General features: G+C 45.7%; 1 protein-coding gene across 2 annotated transcripts in view; it reads left to right on the top strand.

The window, feature by feature from the left end:
* Positions 1 to 15,428, top strand: part of WDR70 (WD repeat domain 70) — a 344,582-nt gene that overhangs the window by 290,593 nt on the left and 38,561 nt on the right. For both annotated transcript variants that reach the window (XM_069745936.1, XM_069745937.1), the window contains 2 exons: positions 4,078 to 4,178; positions 7,637 to 7,716. In XM_069745936.1, coding sequence (XP_069602037.1) covers positions 4,078 to 4,178; positions 7,637 to 7,716 — 181 coding nt within the window. The remainder of the gene's footprint in view (positions 1 to 4,077; positions 4,179 to 7,636; positions 7,717 to 15,428) is intronic.

Raw genomic sequence — 15,428 nt, 5'->3', positions numbered from 1 at the left:
GGGGCTGGTAGTTGTGCGGTGATCCAGCTCTTGCCCTGGTGGCACTGCATGCCGAGACCGAGCAAGAGACGTATCGGGGCTGGTAGATGTGCGGTGATCCAGCTCTGGCCCTGGTGGCACGTCTCATGCTTGGTCTTGTTGTGCAGTATCGGGACTGGTAGATGTCCGGTGATCCAGCTCTTGCCCTGGTGGCACGTCTCTTGCTCGGTCTCGGCATGCAATATCGGGGCTGGTAGATGTGCGGTGACCCAGCTCCAGCCCCGGTGGCACGTCTCAGGCTCGGTCTTGTTGTGCAGTATCGGGGCTGGTAGATGTGCGGTGATCCTGCTCTGGCCCTCGTGGCACGTCTCAAGCTCGGTCTTGTTGTGCAGTATCGGGGCTGGTAGATGTCCGGTGATCCAGCTCTTGCCCTGGTGGCACGTCTCTTGCTCGGTCTCGGCATGCAATATCGGGGCTGGTAGATGTGCGGTGACCCAGCTCCAGCCCCGGTGGCACGTCTCAAGCTCGGTCTTGTTGTGCAGTATCGGGGCTGGTAGATGTCCGGTGATCCAGCTCTTGCCCTGGTGGCACGTCTCTTGCTCGGTCTCGGCATGCAATATCGGGGCTGGTAGATGTGCGGTGATCCAGCTCTTGCCCTGGTGGCACGTCTCATGCTTGGTCTTGTTGTGCAGTATCGGGGCTGGTAGATGTGCGGTGATCCAGCTCTTGCCCCGGTGGCACATCTCGTGCTCGGTCTCGGGGTGCGGTATCGGGGCTGGTAGATGTGCAGTCGTCTTCTCCGCCTGTCAGAGCGGCGCTCAGCTGTAATGACACGGGCCGGCCGCTGCTGTCAGCATGTTGTTTGCACGCTCGCGATCTGCACAGCTGACAGGTCTCTCGTCTCCTCTGTGACTGGTCAAGTGCAGCAGATGAGACGCGCAATTCAAGCAACACATCAGTAAGCAGCGGGGCAGACATGACGCCTGGCTCTGCATCAGAGAAAAGACGCTTTTATTTTTTTTTTCTATCACTTTACTTTTATACCATTTCTTTGCTTATTTTAGTAGTCGACGGGTCACATCCTGACCTTTCAGATATTGACGGTGCTTAGAACAGATCTGAAATGAAGCTGTAAAAATGTTTTTCCCTTTTCTCTAGAATGCTTTTTTATTTTTTCACGATCTCTGCTTGCTTTTAGTGTATGACAACAGTCGTGTTTCCATTCAGACGCAGTAATCCTTTACAATGCTCTGTGAGCGAAACATCCCGGACAAATACATTGTAATAAACCATTAGAGAGGATCTGTTCGGTTTTTTTTCTTTTTATAATGGGTCCCCAGGTTACTCTTTAGGTCATGGAAATGGCAAGTAATATAGGCTAAATTACAACTTTTAATAATTAAACTATTTAATAAACCGAAAAATTGTGAATTATAAAATGACATCTGTCATTGCCGTCTCCGGTTATATTGGGACACTGTATTATTATATTGTGTGCACATCCTTCATATTAGAGTCACTGTGATAGCATCATATATGTGATAATTAGTATAACCTTTTACCCCTATTCACAAGGCACAGTAAGCTGATACCCAAAAATGTGCACCGGGTCAGTAATAAGGTGCAAAAAAACAAACGAATGGAACAATCTCACCCCTCAACTGGCAACATATTCATTACTATTGTAGTGCCCATCTCCTTTATATTCCCATATCGCTAATTGATAAAAAATAACCTTATTATCACTGCTATTTTTTGTCATTCTTACCTTGCAGCATTTTTTTCTGCAACTGCCTAGAACTTTTGCTTATCTTTTAAAGAAAATTTTCTCTGACGGCTGTTTCCATGTACATCATCCATCTTATCCCTAAAGACAAAGGTGTGACAGTGATGGCGGATTATCATGGCCGCAGAGCCTCTCTGTCCTGTATCTCAGGCTCTTTATACAGGGGGATTTCATCTAATGCAAAAGAGAGAATGATAAAATCCTCCCTGATGCGGTTTCCGTGTTCATCATCTATCGTATCGCTCCGGAGAGAGGTGATCTTTGAGTAATTGGACTTTCTCCATGATCAACAGTAACACGGACTTCTCTCCCAGGCCCGATTCCGTGTGTGTCCTCGGTACACAGCCCGCGGTGTCCGGATGTACTGTACCGAGGCATCATAAACACTGTAGCCTAGTGCTATTCTCGCTCTTCTGAGGATACATCAGGGGCCTGTTATATCTACATATCTCATTCCGAGCCTTCATTTTCTCTAGTATTTGGAGCAAATACTTTGAGTTTCTCCTCCTCTCAAAACAGATACAATTCTTTTTTTAAGGTTGGCTCAGGAGGCTTTGTGCCGCCTGAGTATTCGGGTAGCTAGTGCACACTGCTATCGTGTGCCTTCACTCACAACATCTGCTGTTCCTGTCTGCTATTTGCACTCCAGGAACAAGGTGCCTGCCTACTTATCTCTGCTGATTCTAGGTGCTGTCACTCTGCACCTTTCACACATCAGTTTTTCGCCATCAGTCCCAATCTGTCGAATTTTGAAAAAAAACTGATCCGGCGACTGATGCCGCCGGATCCGTTTTTTTTCTCATAGATTTGTATTAACACGTTTCATCCGTCGTTCGCCGGATCCGTGGGAAAATTGTCCGGCGAACTTTGGCGGTCGGAGACAAAGTAGCGTTTTTTGTGTACGTCGAAAAAACAGACAGCAACGGATCCATCGCCGTATGTCGTTTGCTAGAATGGAAGCCTGTGGCTCCAGATTCCGTTTTTTTTTTTTTATCTGAGCATGCTCCGATCCAATTAGCCAGATCCGCTAGTCGGATCCGTAAAAAAAAAAAAATGGATCCATCGCATCAGTTTTTCACAAACTGCGACGGATCCATCGATCCAATGGATTGTGACTAACGGCAAAAAACTGATGTGTGACAGGGGCCTTAGGTGGCACTTTTTAGAAGCTATGTAACACTTTTCTGTAAAGTTAAAGTTAGTTTACAGTTTTCCAGAACTATCTGTGAAGTCTCCAAAACTGTTTAAATATACCAATTGTCTCCACAGACAGGTAGAGGACGTGGACTTTAACAAGCATTGCCACATGAGTTAGGATAAAAACCAGAATCTCACTTTGCAAACAAGTGTTTCAGGGGGGTTGCCCCTCCTCAGTGCAAAGCAAGAGATCTGATTTGGCTGTATGAGAGGCATCTAACCCGAAATGAAGGGGTGAGGTTTCTACTTGTGGAGAGTTGCATGCCATACCTTTGTAAGGAGACTTATAAACCATGCAATTAAATGTGCAAATTGCCTCTTCAGATAGGAAGAGGATTTGAACTCTGGTGCCACCTACTAAACTACTAAAACTAAAAAAATTATTAATATTTTTATTTCTTTTTTTGAGCACTATTGAATTGCAGTGAACAAACTAATAGTGACAGACAGGTACAGAGGGGAGGGGATCCTGCCCTTGTGGGTTTATATCTCTTGTTTTGCACTAAGGAGGGTCAACAACCCGAAACACGTCTGCAAGTAGATATTCTGGTTTGGCTTTTATCTAACGTCATATGGTAATGTTTCGACATTGACTTGTAGGATTGCTACTTCCAGCAGGTGCACTAGAGTTCAAGTCCTCTTCCTCGCCATTTCATTTCCCAGGGAAGAATTGCATGGCTTATAAGTCTCCTCACACCGGCATGTCAGGCAAGTCTCTCTCCTTATTACTTCTTAGCCCCGAAAATTATTTAAGAATTTTCTCCAGAAACTGTACTTTCCCCAGATTGGAGAACTGCAGGAACAGTGCTTTCTTCACGCAATAACGGGCATCTTTTATTTTCTGCAATAATTGAGAATTTCAGTTTTCGGATCCAACAAATTTAGGGTTTGTTTTTTGTTGTTTTTTTATTCTATTGATTGACAACCAGGGGTGTATTGGAGGACCCCTTTGAAATTGAAGTAGTGATTTTTCATATTTGGCAGTGTTGGTCTGTACTGTACAGAAGCATCCTGTAAACACATGTCATGGTGGTGGGATACTGCTCATATTGAGTTTCTCACCACTTTATTGCAGTCTGACTTATGTATTGAATTTCCGTTTTGTTTGGTTACAGAGTGTCGTCCGATGTTTGTGGCACCCCAAGCTGAATCAGATCATGGTGGGAACTGGTAACGGATTGGCCAAAGTTTATTATGACCCATTCCAAAGCCAGAGGTAGGAAATATCTAATTTCTGAATCATTTTGATTTATGCAATCACGTGGAAAATGTGTCTTCACCTCCAGTTAGAGAGACTTTATTGCAATGTTTCTTGGGAAAAGACGCAAAATTGCTCTCTTTAGAGACATGTATATGTGACTACCAGGGGCATACATAGAAATCACTGGGCCCCATAGCAGAAGGCAAATTGGGCCCCTCAACCCCCAAAAATATTAATATTCGGCAAGGTCTCAGAAAAGCATATCTCACAGCTTTGCAGCTCCTACAAAGTAAATTTGCCTTTATTGATGATCCTTAGTCCCACACACTGAACCCATTTAATGGCCCCCATAAAGTATGATGCCAACAAAAGTGTCCCCTATGCACCGTAACCTACCCCAACATTGAATTTCTCCACACGCACAATACAGTATGATGGCCCCGACATAGCCCTCCATACAGTATGATTCTCCATAAATTATAATGTTCCTCCATACCTCACAGTGGCCCTCCATACAGTATAATGGCCCCCACACAACCCTCCACACAGTATAATGGACCCCACACAACCCTCCACACAGTATAATGGACCCCACACAACCCTCCACACAGTATAATGGACCCCACACAACCCTCCATACAGTATAATGGCCCCCACACAACCCTCCACACAGTATAATGGACCCCACACAACCCTCCACACAGTATAATGATCCCCACACAACCCTCCACACTGTATAATGATCCCCACACAACCCTCCACACAGTATAATGATCCCCACACAACCCTCCACACAGTATAATGGGCCCCACACATTATAATGACCTGCTAGCCCTCCACACAGTATAATGGGCCCCACACAACCCTCCACACGGCATAATGGGCCCCACACACATTATAAAGACCCGCTAGCCCTCTACACAGTATAATGTTCCCCACACAACCCTTCCCTTATTATAATGGGCCCCACACAACCTTCCCCCTCATTATAATGGGCCCCACACAACCCTCCACACTGTATAATAGGCCCCACACAACCCTCCACACAGTATAATTTGCCCGATACAACCCTCCACACAGTATAATGGGCCCAACACAACCCTTCTCACAGTATAACAGGCCCCACACAACCCTCCACACAGTATAATGGGCCCACACAACCCTCCACACAGTATAATGATCCCCACACAACCCTCCACACAGTATATTGGGCCCCACACACATTATAATGACCTGCTAGCCCTCCACACAGTATAATGGGCCCCACACAACCCTCCACACGGCATAATGGGCCCCACACACATTATAAAGACCCGCTAGCCCTCTACACAGTATAATGTGCCCCACACAACCCTCCCCCTCATTATAATGGGCCCCACACAACCCTCCCCCTCATTATAATGGGCCCCACACAACCCTCCACACTGTACAATAGGCCCCACACAACCCTCCACACAGTATAATTTGCCCGACACAACCCACCACACATTATAATGGGCCCAACACAACCCTTCTCACAGTATAACAGGCCCCACACAACCCTCCACACAGTATAATGGGCCCACACAACCCTTCACACAGTTTAATGGGCCCCACACAACTCTTCCCACAGTATAATGAGCCCCACACAACCCTTCACACGGTATAATGGTCCCACACAACCCTTCCTACAGTATAACAGGCCCCACACAACCCTCCACACAGTATAATGGGTCCCACCAAACCCTCCAGACAGTGTAATGGGCCCCACACAACCCTTCCCACAGTATAATGGGCCCCACACAACCCTTCCCACAGTATAATAGGCCCCACACAACCCTCCACACAGTATAATGGGCCCACGCAACACTTCCCACAGTATAGTAGGCCCACACAACCCTCCACACAGTATAATGGGCCCCACACAACCCTTCCCACAGTATAATGAGCCCCACACAACCCTTCCCACAGTATAACAGGCCCCACACAACCCTCCACACAGTATAATGGGTCCCACCAAACCCTCCACACAGTGTAATGGGCCCACACAACCCTTCCCACAGTATAATAGGCCCCACACAACCCTTCAAACCGTATAATGGGCCCCACACAACCCTTCCCACAGTATAATAGGCCCCACACAATCCTCCACACCGTATAATGGGCCCCACACAACCCTTCCCACAGTATAATGGGCCCCACACAACCCTTCCCACAGTATAATGGGCCCACACAACCCTCCACACAGTATAATGGGCCCACACAACCCTCCACACAGTATAATGGGCCCACACAACCCTCCACACAGTATAATGAGCCCCACACAACCCTTCACACAATATAATGGGCCCACACAACCCTCCACACAATATAATGGGCCCCACACGACCCTCCACTCACTCCTTTCCAGAGCCTCTCACCTAGCCAAACCAGGCCTCATACTTTGCACTGATGATGGCCAATAACCCGAAACACCATGACTGCAATTTGAGATTTTTTTTTGGCTTTTATCCCAAGTCATCCAAAAGGAGGAACGTTACTCATCTAATCCATGACAGTTGTGGCCCGAGGTCATAACTTTGGTTTTTTTGTTTTTTTTTATTGCAGAGTGAAAAAGAAGAGTTAGAGCAGTTTATAGAGAAAACCTGATCTGTTTTATGACGGCTTTTCTTTTCGGATTAGGACTTCTGCTCTGTGTGTTAGTAGCTTAATCCGGATCACGTGCATCGGAGGAGAACTCCGTCCGGCCGTAAAGTTGTTATATAGCAATCATCTATGTGTAATAACTTAATGAATACTTGCAGCCGTTTAGAGAGTTTCTGTTCTTTCGCTTCTGCCTTGTTTTATTTGCTGTTCTTGGGCCTTTTTTTATGGGGCAGTAAAAAAAAGCCTCTTATCCCTCAGTAATTACTATGTATCACTGACATAAAGCTGTAGAACGGTAATGTTTGCAGAACATATTCTTATCCCATGATAAACGGTCATTAGGAACAATGATATTACTCAAACCGCAGACATGTCTCGCCAGGCCAACCAGAAAATTAAGTTACTCAGCCAAAACTGTGCTGTAAAGAAACGTCCGGGCTTACAGGTGCGCTGATGTATGTGGTTCGCCTACCTGCAGATATTGGCTTTTTAACATATGTTTGCAAAAAGGAAGGATTAGCACATTTCTACCTTTCACATCAATGTCTTTTTTCAGGTGCAAAATTCAGTGCAGGGTAATTTCTTAACCTCTTAACTCTGCTGCCAATTTTCTTTTTTTTCCAACTGTTCTGTTCTTTCGTTTTTGCTCCTTTTTCTTCCCAGAAGATTTTGGTGTTAGAGCCCTCCTAACTCCAATTTAAAAGTTTTCTGGGATTCAGGTTACAGCCAGTAAAAAATGTCTAATATCTCCAAAAAGTTCTGGAGTGTCCATATATTTATACCCTTCCTTGAATATAGGTGTTCTGTACATAAATTTACTATTTGCTTTTATTTTTTTTTCCATCTAGAGGAGCAAAATTATGTGTGGTGAAGACAAAAAGGAAAGCACGGCACGCCGAGACCCTCACCCAGGATTATATTATCACTCGTAAGTATATAATCTGCGGTGTGAAAATCAAATGTAACCTATGATAAAGGCAAAATGTGTAGGCTGTTTAATGGGATCTTCTCCAAATATTGGGGTATGAGAATAGAGTTGTATATTAGATGGTGGACTGTGTAAGGAGATTTATGTTTGTGACCTATAGTGCTTGCTGTATTGTCATTGAGATCAGTGTATACAATCGGCTCCTGAGCTCCCCCTAGTGGTGCCTGCAGGCAGACAGAATTTTATTAAGTAGCTCTATGGCTGTGTAGGGCTATGGAACTCTGGGTCACAAAATCAGGAGTAGCACTGCTACAATACGTTACACTTTATTGATCCCTGGGGAAATTACAGTATTACAGCAACAATACAAACAGCAGTACATAAAAAATTAGGATACAAATCTTGCACAAGTATACCAACATTACATAACAAATAAATGAGGGTAGTTCAGGTCTATAAGTCACTGTTAATTGACATTAGTACACCAGCAATTAGTCATTGTTGTCTACCACCCTTAGGAAGTTATTAAACACCCCAATAGCAGTAGGTACTGATATATGATGAATGATGATATATGATGAATTTGGGCCTAAAAATTATATGCAAAAAGTAAGTGATTTTCTTTAAGCAGGTCATAAATTATTATTATTATTATTATTATTATTATTATTATTATTATTATTATTTATTGTTATAGCGCCATTTATTCCATGGCGCTTTACATGTGAGGAGGGGTATACATAATAAAACAAGTACAATAATCTTAAACAATACAAGTCACGACTGGTAGATTAGGAGAGAGGACCCTGCCCGCGAGGTCTCACAATCTACAAGGGATGGGTGAGAATACAGTAGGTGAGGATAGAGCTGGTCGTGCAGCGGTTTGGTCGATTGGTGGTTACTGCAGGTTGTAGGCTTGTCTGAAGAGGTGGGTCTTCAGGTTCTTTTAAATGAGGTAAGCAACAGCCTAAAACTCTTCTGTATATAGTTGTTCTGATGCTTCCATAAATGTAGAAACTAGGATTGGTTCATCGGTCATGCTTCAATAGGTAGATGGAGAGAGGCTTCTACCAGATGGCTATGGTAGAGGACAGAGGAGTCTGCGGAGAGGGACAGAGGAGTCTGGTGGAGGGGGACAGAGGAGTCTGGTGGAGGGGGACAGAGGAGTCTGCGGGAGGGGGGACAGAGGAGTCTGCTGGAGGGGGGACAGAGGAGTCTGCTGGAGGGGGGACAGAGGAGTCTGCTGGAGGGGGGACAGAGGAGTCTGCTGGAGGGGGGACAGAGGAATCTGCTGGAGGGGGGACAGAGGAGTCTGCTGGAGGGGGGACAGAGGAGTCTGCTGGAGGGGGGACAGAGGAGTCTGCTGGAGGGGGGACAGAGGAGTCTGCTGGAGGGGGGACAGAGGAGTCTGCTGGAGGGGGGACAGAGGAGTCTGCGGGAGGGGGGACAGAGGAGTCTGCTGGAGGGGGGACAGAGGAGTCTGCTGGAGGGGGAACAGAGGAGTCTGCTGGAGGGGGAACAGAGGAGTCTGCTGGAGGGGAACAGAGGAGTCTGCGGGAGGGGGGACAGAGGAGTCTGCGGGAGGGGGACAGAGGAGTCTGCTGGAGGGGAACAGCAGAGTCTGCTGGAGGGGAACAGAGGAGTCTGCGGGAGGGGGGACAGAGGAGTCTGCTGGAGGGGAACAGAGGAGTCTGCGGGAGGGGGACAGAGGAGTCTGCTGGAGGGGAACAGAGGAGTCTGCTGGAGGGGGGACAGAGGAGTCTGCTGGAGGGGGGACAGAGGAGTCTGGTGGAGGGGGGACAGAGGAGTCTGCTGGAGGGGGGACAGAGGAGTCTGCGGGAGGAGAACAGAAGAGTCTGCGGGAGGGGGGACAGAGGAGTCTGCTGGAGGGGGGACAGAGGAGTCTGCGGGAGGGGGGACAGAGGAGTCTGCTGGAGGGGAACAGAGGAGTCTGCGGGAGGGGGGACAGAGGAGTCTGCGGGAGGGGGACAGAGGAGTCTGCGGAAGGGGGACAGAGGAATCTGCGGGAGGGGGACAGGAGTCTGCGGGAGGGGGACTGAGGAGTCTGCGGGAGGGGGACTGAGGAGTCTGCAGGGGGGAACAGAGGAGTCTGAGGTAGGGGGACAGAAGTCTGCGGGAGGGGGACAGAGGAGTCTGCGGGAGGGGGGACAGAGGAGTCTGCGGGAGAGGGGACAGGAGTCTGCGGGAGGGGGGACAGAGGAGTCTGCGGGAGGGGGGACTGAGGAGTCTGCGGGAGGGGGGACTGAGGAGTCTGCGGGAGGGGGGACTGAGGAGTCTGCGGGAGGGGGACAGAGGAGTCTGCGGGAGGGGGACAGAGGAGTCTGCGAGGGGGGACAGAGGAGTCTGCGAGGGGGGACAGGAGTCTGTGGGAGGAAGGCAGATAAATCTGGGGAAGGAGGGGAATAGGGTTAGGGGACTTGGAGGAGAATGGGAGTGGAGAAAAGTCTTGGAGAGGATGTGGACAGATGAGTGTGGAAGAGGACTAAGATGGAGGAGTCTGGAAGAGGACAGAGGAGTCTTGGGGACGATGGGGGACGGAGGAGTATAGAGAAGGATGGCGACACAAGAGTCTGAAACCAATTGTGCATGTACAATGGGGGAAATAAGTATTTGATCCCTTGCTGATTTTGTCAGTTTGCCCACTGGCAAAGGCATGAACAGTTTATAATTTTAAGGGTAGGTTAATTTTAACATTGAGAGAATATAAAAAATAAAATCCAGAAAATCACATTGTATAAATTATATAAATTGATTTGCATTTTGCAGTGAGAAATAAGTATTTGATCCCTCTGGCAAACAAGACTTAATACTTGGTGGCAAAACCCTTGTTGGCAAGCACAGCAGTCAGACGTTTTTTGTAGCTAATGATGAGGTTTGCGCACATGTCAGGAGGAATTTTGCTCCACTCCTCTTTGCAGATCATCTTTAATCATTAAGATTTTGAGGCTGTCGCTTGGCAACTCGGAGCTTCAACTCCCTCCATAAGTTTTCTATGGTATTAAGGTCCGGAGACTGGATAGGCCACTCCTTGACCTTAATGTGCTTCTGTTTGAGCCTCTCCTTTGTTGTCTTGGTTGTATGGTTTGGGTCATTATCTTGCTGTAAGACCCAGCCACAACCCATTTTTAATGTCTTGGCGGAGTGAAGAAGGTTATCACTCATGATTTTACGGTACCTGGCTCCATCCATTCTCCCATTGATGTGGTGAAGTAGTCCTGTGCCCTTAGCAGAGAAACATCCCCAAAACATATTGTTTCAACCTCCATGCTTGACAGTGGGGATGGTGTTTTTTGGGTCATAGGCAGTATTTCTCTTCCTCCAAACACTGCAAGTTAAGTTAATGCCAAAGAGCTAAATTTTTGTCTTACCTGACCACAGCACCTTCTTTTGCATGGTGCCCCAGATCGATGACAGTCATATTGTATTTCTTCCATTTACGTACTATTGTACCAACAGTTGTCTCCTTCTTACCCAGCGTCTTACTTATGGTTTTGTAGCCCATTCCAGCTTTGTGCAGGTCTATGATCTTGTCCCTGACATCCTTATAAAGCTCTTTGGTCTTGCCCATGTTGTAGAGGTTAGAGTCTGACTGATTATTTAAGTCTGTGGACAGGAGTCTTTTATAAAGGTGACCATGACAGCTGTCTTTAATGCAGGTAACAAGTTGAATAGTGGCATCTATCTGGTCTGTAGAAGCCAGAGCTCTTAATGGTCGGTAGGGGATCAAATACTTATTTCTCACTGCAAAATGCAAATAAATGTATATAATTTATACAACGTGATTTTCTGGATTTTATTTTTTATATTCTATCTTTCATTGTTACAATTAACCCTTAGAAGTATAGACTGTTCATGTCTTTGCCAGTGGGCAGACTTACAAAATCAGCAAGGGATCAAATACTTATTTCCCCCACTGTATATGGCAAGTCGAGAGAGAGGCAGACCGGTGTCTAAAGTTTAGGGGCCTCCTTACTCTCGCCTTACAATCTCTCATCCCATGAGATACGAGAAGCCCTTTATTATCACTTTAGGATGGCACCTTCTTTGCTGACGTTCATTGCGAGGTTGTCCGGATCGGCCATGGGTGGGTCACAGCACGGACACCTTTGTTTGCCCCTCACTGCAGTAAACTAAGCCTCGTCTGCCCTTTTTCTCCATGAAATGTTTTTCATTCCTGATGCTCCATGGTAAGTAGATCCATGTGGCCGTGGACCGTTTAAGTCAAGGAGCCATTAAGCTAAACAATATCCAGAAGTGTTTGGCGTCCCCAGACCTTGTCTGGACTCGTGCGAAACGTGGAGTTGCTCTGAGCACTAAACCCATTAAATGGAAATGTAATAATGCTGAAGCGCTGGAGACGTCCTCATCGATAATGCTGAGCCGCGTAGTACATCCATGGAGGGCGCGGCGAGGAATTGCTGCATTTCCTACATTTCTCTTACCCAGCTTGATCTCCGACAACGAGGTTAGCAGCAGCGTGCAACCTGAGCCGCCCCATCCGCCTCGCTATCATTTTTATTGCAATTTAATATGGCAGGTAAGCGCCCGCGCTCGGCGTCTTGGCAGGATACGATAAATGAAAATTGGCAGATGTCGTGTACAATTGTAACACATGCCGAGACCGTAGCGTAGACCACCCGGCCCCTTCTAGGAAATGTCAGGAACTAGCCTATTCCAAGCCCCATAAAATGTCTTGTTTTATTGCGGGAAATTTTGATAACTTTTCCAGAGCAGAGATAACGTAATCTTCCAGGGTTTGATTCTTGAATATCTATGCTCTAAGCCAGTGTTCCCCAAGTCCGGTCTTCAAGAGACAGGTCATGTTTTGAGGATTTCCTTAGTATTGCACAGGTCATTGAATTCTTGCCTGTCCAGGTGATGCAATTATCACCTGTGCAATACTAAGGAAATCCTCAAAACATGACCTGTTGGTGGCTCTTGAGGACCGGACTTGGGGAACACTGCTCTAAGCAGTGGTCCACCCCCCAAAAATAAGCTGAGTGCATGGTGTTTCTATTCCGAGACCCCCAGCGATCAGTTGCGATCAGTGAACAAACGCTGTGCAACAATTGTTTAGTTTTTCTGCAGCGCCTCCACAGGAGTAATAATGCATTACACATTCCACTATGGGAGGAGCCTGGAATATATGGACTTGTCCCGACCCCCAGATAATAGATAAGGGTCCTAAATGATGACTACTACTCTATTTCGCCAGAATTTGGGGGTATTTAGTTTATTAAACCCATTTTCAGACATCCCTTCTAAAGTCGAAAAGAACATTTCCACCTAAACTAATAATGATAACACATTTGGAAAATACTGCGCACGGATAAGACTTGTATACGGGCGTCAGTTACCCAGATACAATCCATTAGTGGCACCCATACTATTCGATTGGGTGACTGTCCAGCTCTTTATCACTGCACCCCACCGGAACAGGTGTCTGGTTTTGTGGGGTGCACTGGGACTAGGGCTAATATGTCAACCCCAGGTACAGGGAAATCAGATATACAGGTCCTTCTCAAAAAATTAGCATATACTGTTAAATTTCATTATTTACCATAATGTAATGATTACAATTAAACTTTCATATATTATAGATTCATTATCCACCAACTGAAATTTGTCAGGTCTTTTATTGTTTTAATACTGATGATTTTGGCATACAACTCCTGATAACCCAAAAAACCTGTCTCAATAAATTAGCATATTTCACCCATCCAATCAAATAAAAGTGTTTTTTAATAACAAACAAAAAAACCATCAAATAATAATGTTCAGTTATGCACTCAATACTTGGTCGGGAATCCTTTGGCAGAAATGACTGCTTCAATGCGGCGTGGCATGGAGGCAATCAGCCTGTGACACTGCTGAGATGTTATGGAGGCCCAGGATGCTTCAATAGCGGCCTTAAGCTCATCCAGAGTGTTGGGTCTTGCGTCTCTCAACTTTCTCTTCACAATATCCCACAGATTCTCTATGGGGTTCAGGTCAGGAGAGTTGGCAGGCCAATTGAGCACAGTAATACCATGGTCAGTAAACCATTTACCAGTGGTTTTGGCACTGTGAGCAGGTGCCAGGTCGTGCTGAAAAATGAAATCTTCATCTCCATAAAGCATTTCAGCCGATGGAAGCATGAAGTGCTCCAAAATCTCCTGATAGCTAGCTGCATTGACCCTGCCCTTGATGAAACACAGTGGACCAACACCAGCAGCTGACATGGCACCCCACACCATCACTGACTGTGGGTACTTGACACTGGACTTCAGGCATTTTGGCATTTCCTTCTCCCCAGTCTTCCTCCAGACTCTGGCACCTTGATTTCCGAATGACATGCAAAATTTGCTTTCATCAGAAAAAAGTACTTGGGACCACTTAGCAACAGTCCAGTGCTGCTTCTCTGTAGCTCAAAAGTGGCTTTACCTGGGGAATGCGGCACCTGTAGCCCATTTCCTGCACACGCCTGTGCACGGTGGCTCTGGATGATTCCACACCAGACTCAGTCCACTGCTTCCTCAGGTTCCCCAAGGTCTGGAATCGGTCCTTCTCCACAATCTTCCTCAGGGTCCGGTCTCCTCTTCTCGTTGTACAGCGTTTTCTGCCACATTGTTTCCTTCCAACAGACTTACCATTGAGGTGCCTTGATACAGCACTCTGGGAACAGCCTATTTGTTGAGAAATTTCTTTCTGGGTCTTACCCTCTTGCTTGAGGGTGTCAATGATGGCCTTCTTGACATCTGTCAGGTCGCTAGTCTTACCCATGATGGGGGTTTTGAGTAATGAACCAGGCAGGGAGTTTATAAAAGCCTCAGGTATCTTTTGCATGTGTTTAGAGTTAATTAGTTGATTCAGAAGATTAGGGTAATAGGTCGTTTAGAGAACCTTTTCTTGATATGCTAATTTATTGAGACAGGTTTTTTGGGTTATCAGGAGTTGTATGCCAAAATCATCAGTATTAAAACAATAAAAGACCTGACAAATTTCAGTTGGTGGATAATGAATCTATAATATATGAAAGTTTAATTGTAATCATTACATTATGGTAAATAATATATATATATATATATTGAAACGCCCCTGCCTCCCCCCAAGAGCCTTTAATGACCCTACTGGGGGGCACCATGTGTGAAATAAATTAATAAAACAATTAAGAAAAAAAAAAAAGGGGTTGTCGGTTCAAATTTTTTCAGCTGAAAAAAAAAAAAAGAATGAAAATATCATAAAAATTAGACACCTTGTACTATGATAAAAGGAAGCAAATAGTGTTTGAACATCCGAACGGGCAAAAAAGTTTTAGAGCTCTAAAAAAAAATACTTTTACGAAAAAAAAAAACTAATAATGTGACTGTTCAGAAATGTGAGGAAAATGGGACCGGTCTTGAACTGGTTCATTTGACAGTCCCTGGCTGCCCATGCACCACAACCTGATGACTGTTCTAGATAATCTATGGCAATTTCTGGCATATATTAAAAAAAAAAAAACATCAGAAATTGGTACAACTATTTTAATAACGTCTCGTTTTTTTCTTTGAAAGTGTCCAATGCTTTGCAAAACTGATCACAGCCCATCAGAAGTTTTCTTTCGGGATAGGGATTGATTCTAGCGCATGAGTTTAGTTTATCCATTGATTCTAGTACGAGTTTACTTTATGATAGGAATTGATTCTAGAGCATGATTTTACTTTAGTTTA

The sequence above is a fragment of the Ranitomeya imitator genome, chromosome 1, assembly GCF_032444005.1.
Source record: "Ranitomeya imitator isolate aRanImi1 chromosome 1, aRanImi1.pri, whole genome shotgun sequence".
Lineage (NCBI taxonomy): Eukaryota > Metazoa > Chordata > Amphibia > Anura > Dendrobatidae > Ranitomeya > Ranitomeya imitator.
The sequence above is the reverse complement of the archived record's forward strand: the minus strand, read 5'-3'. Positions and strand labels throughout refer to the sequence as shown.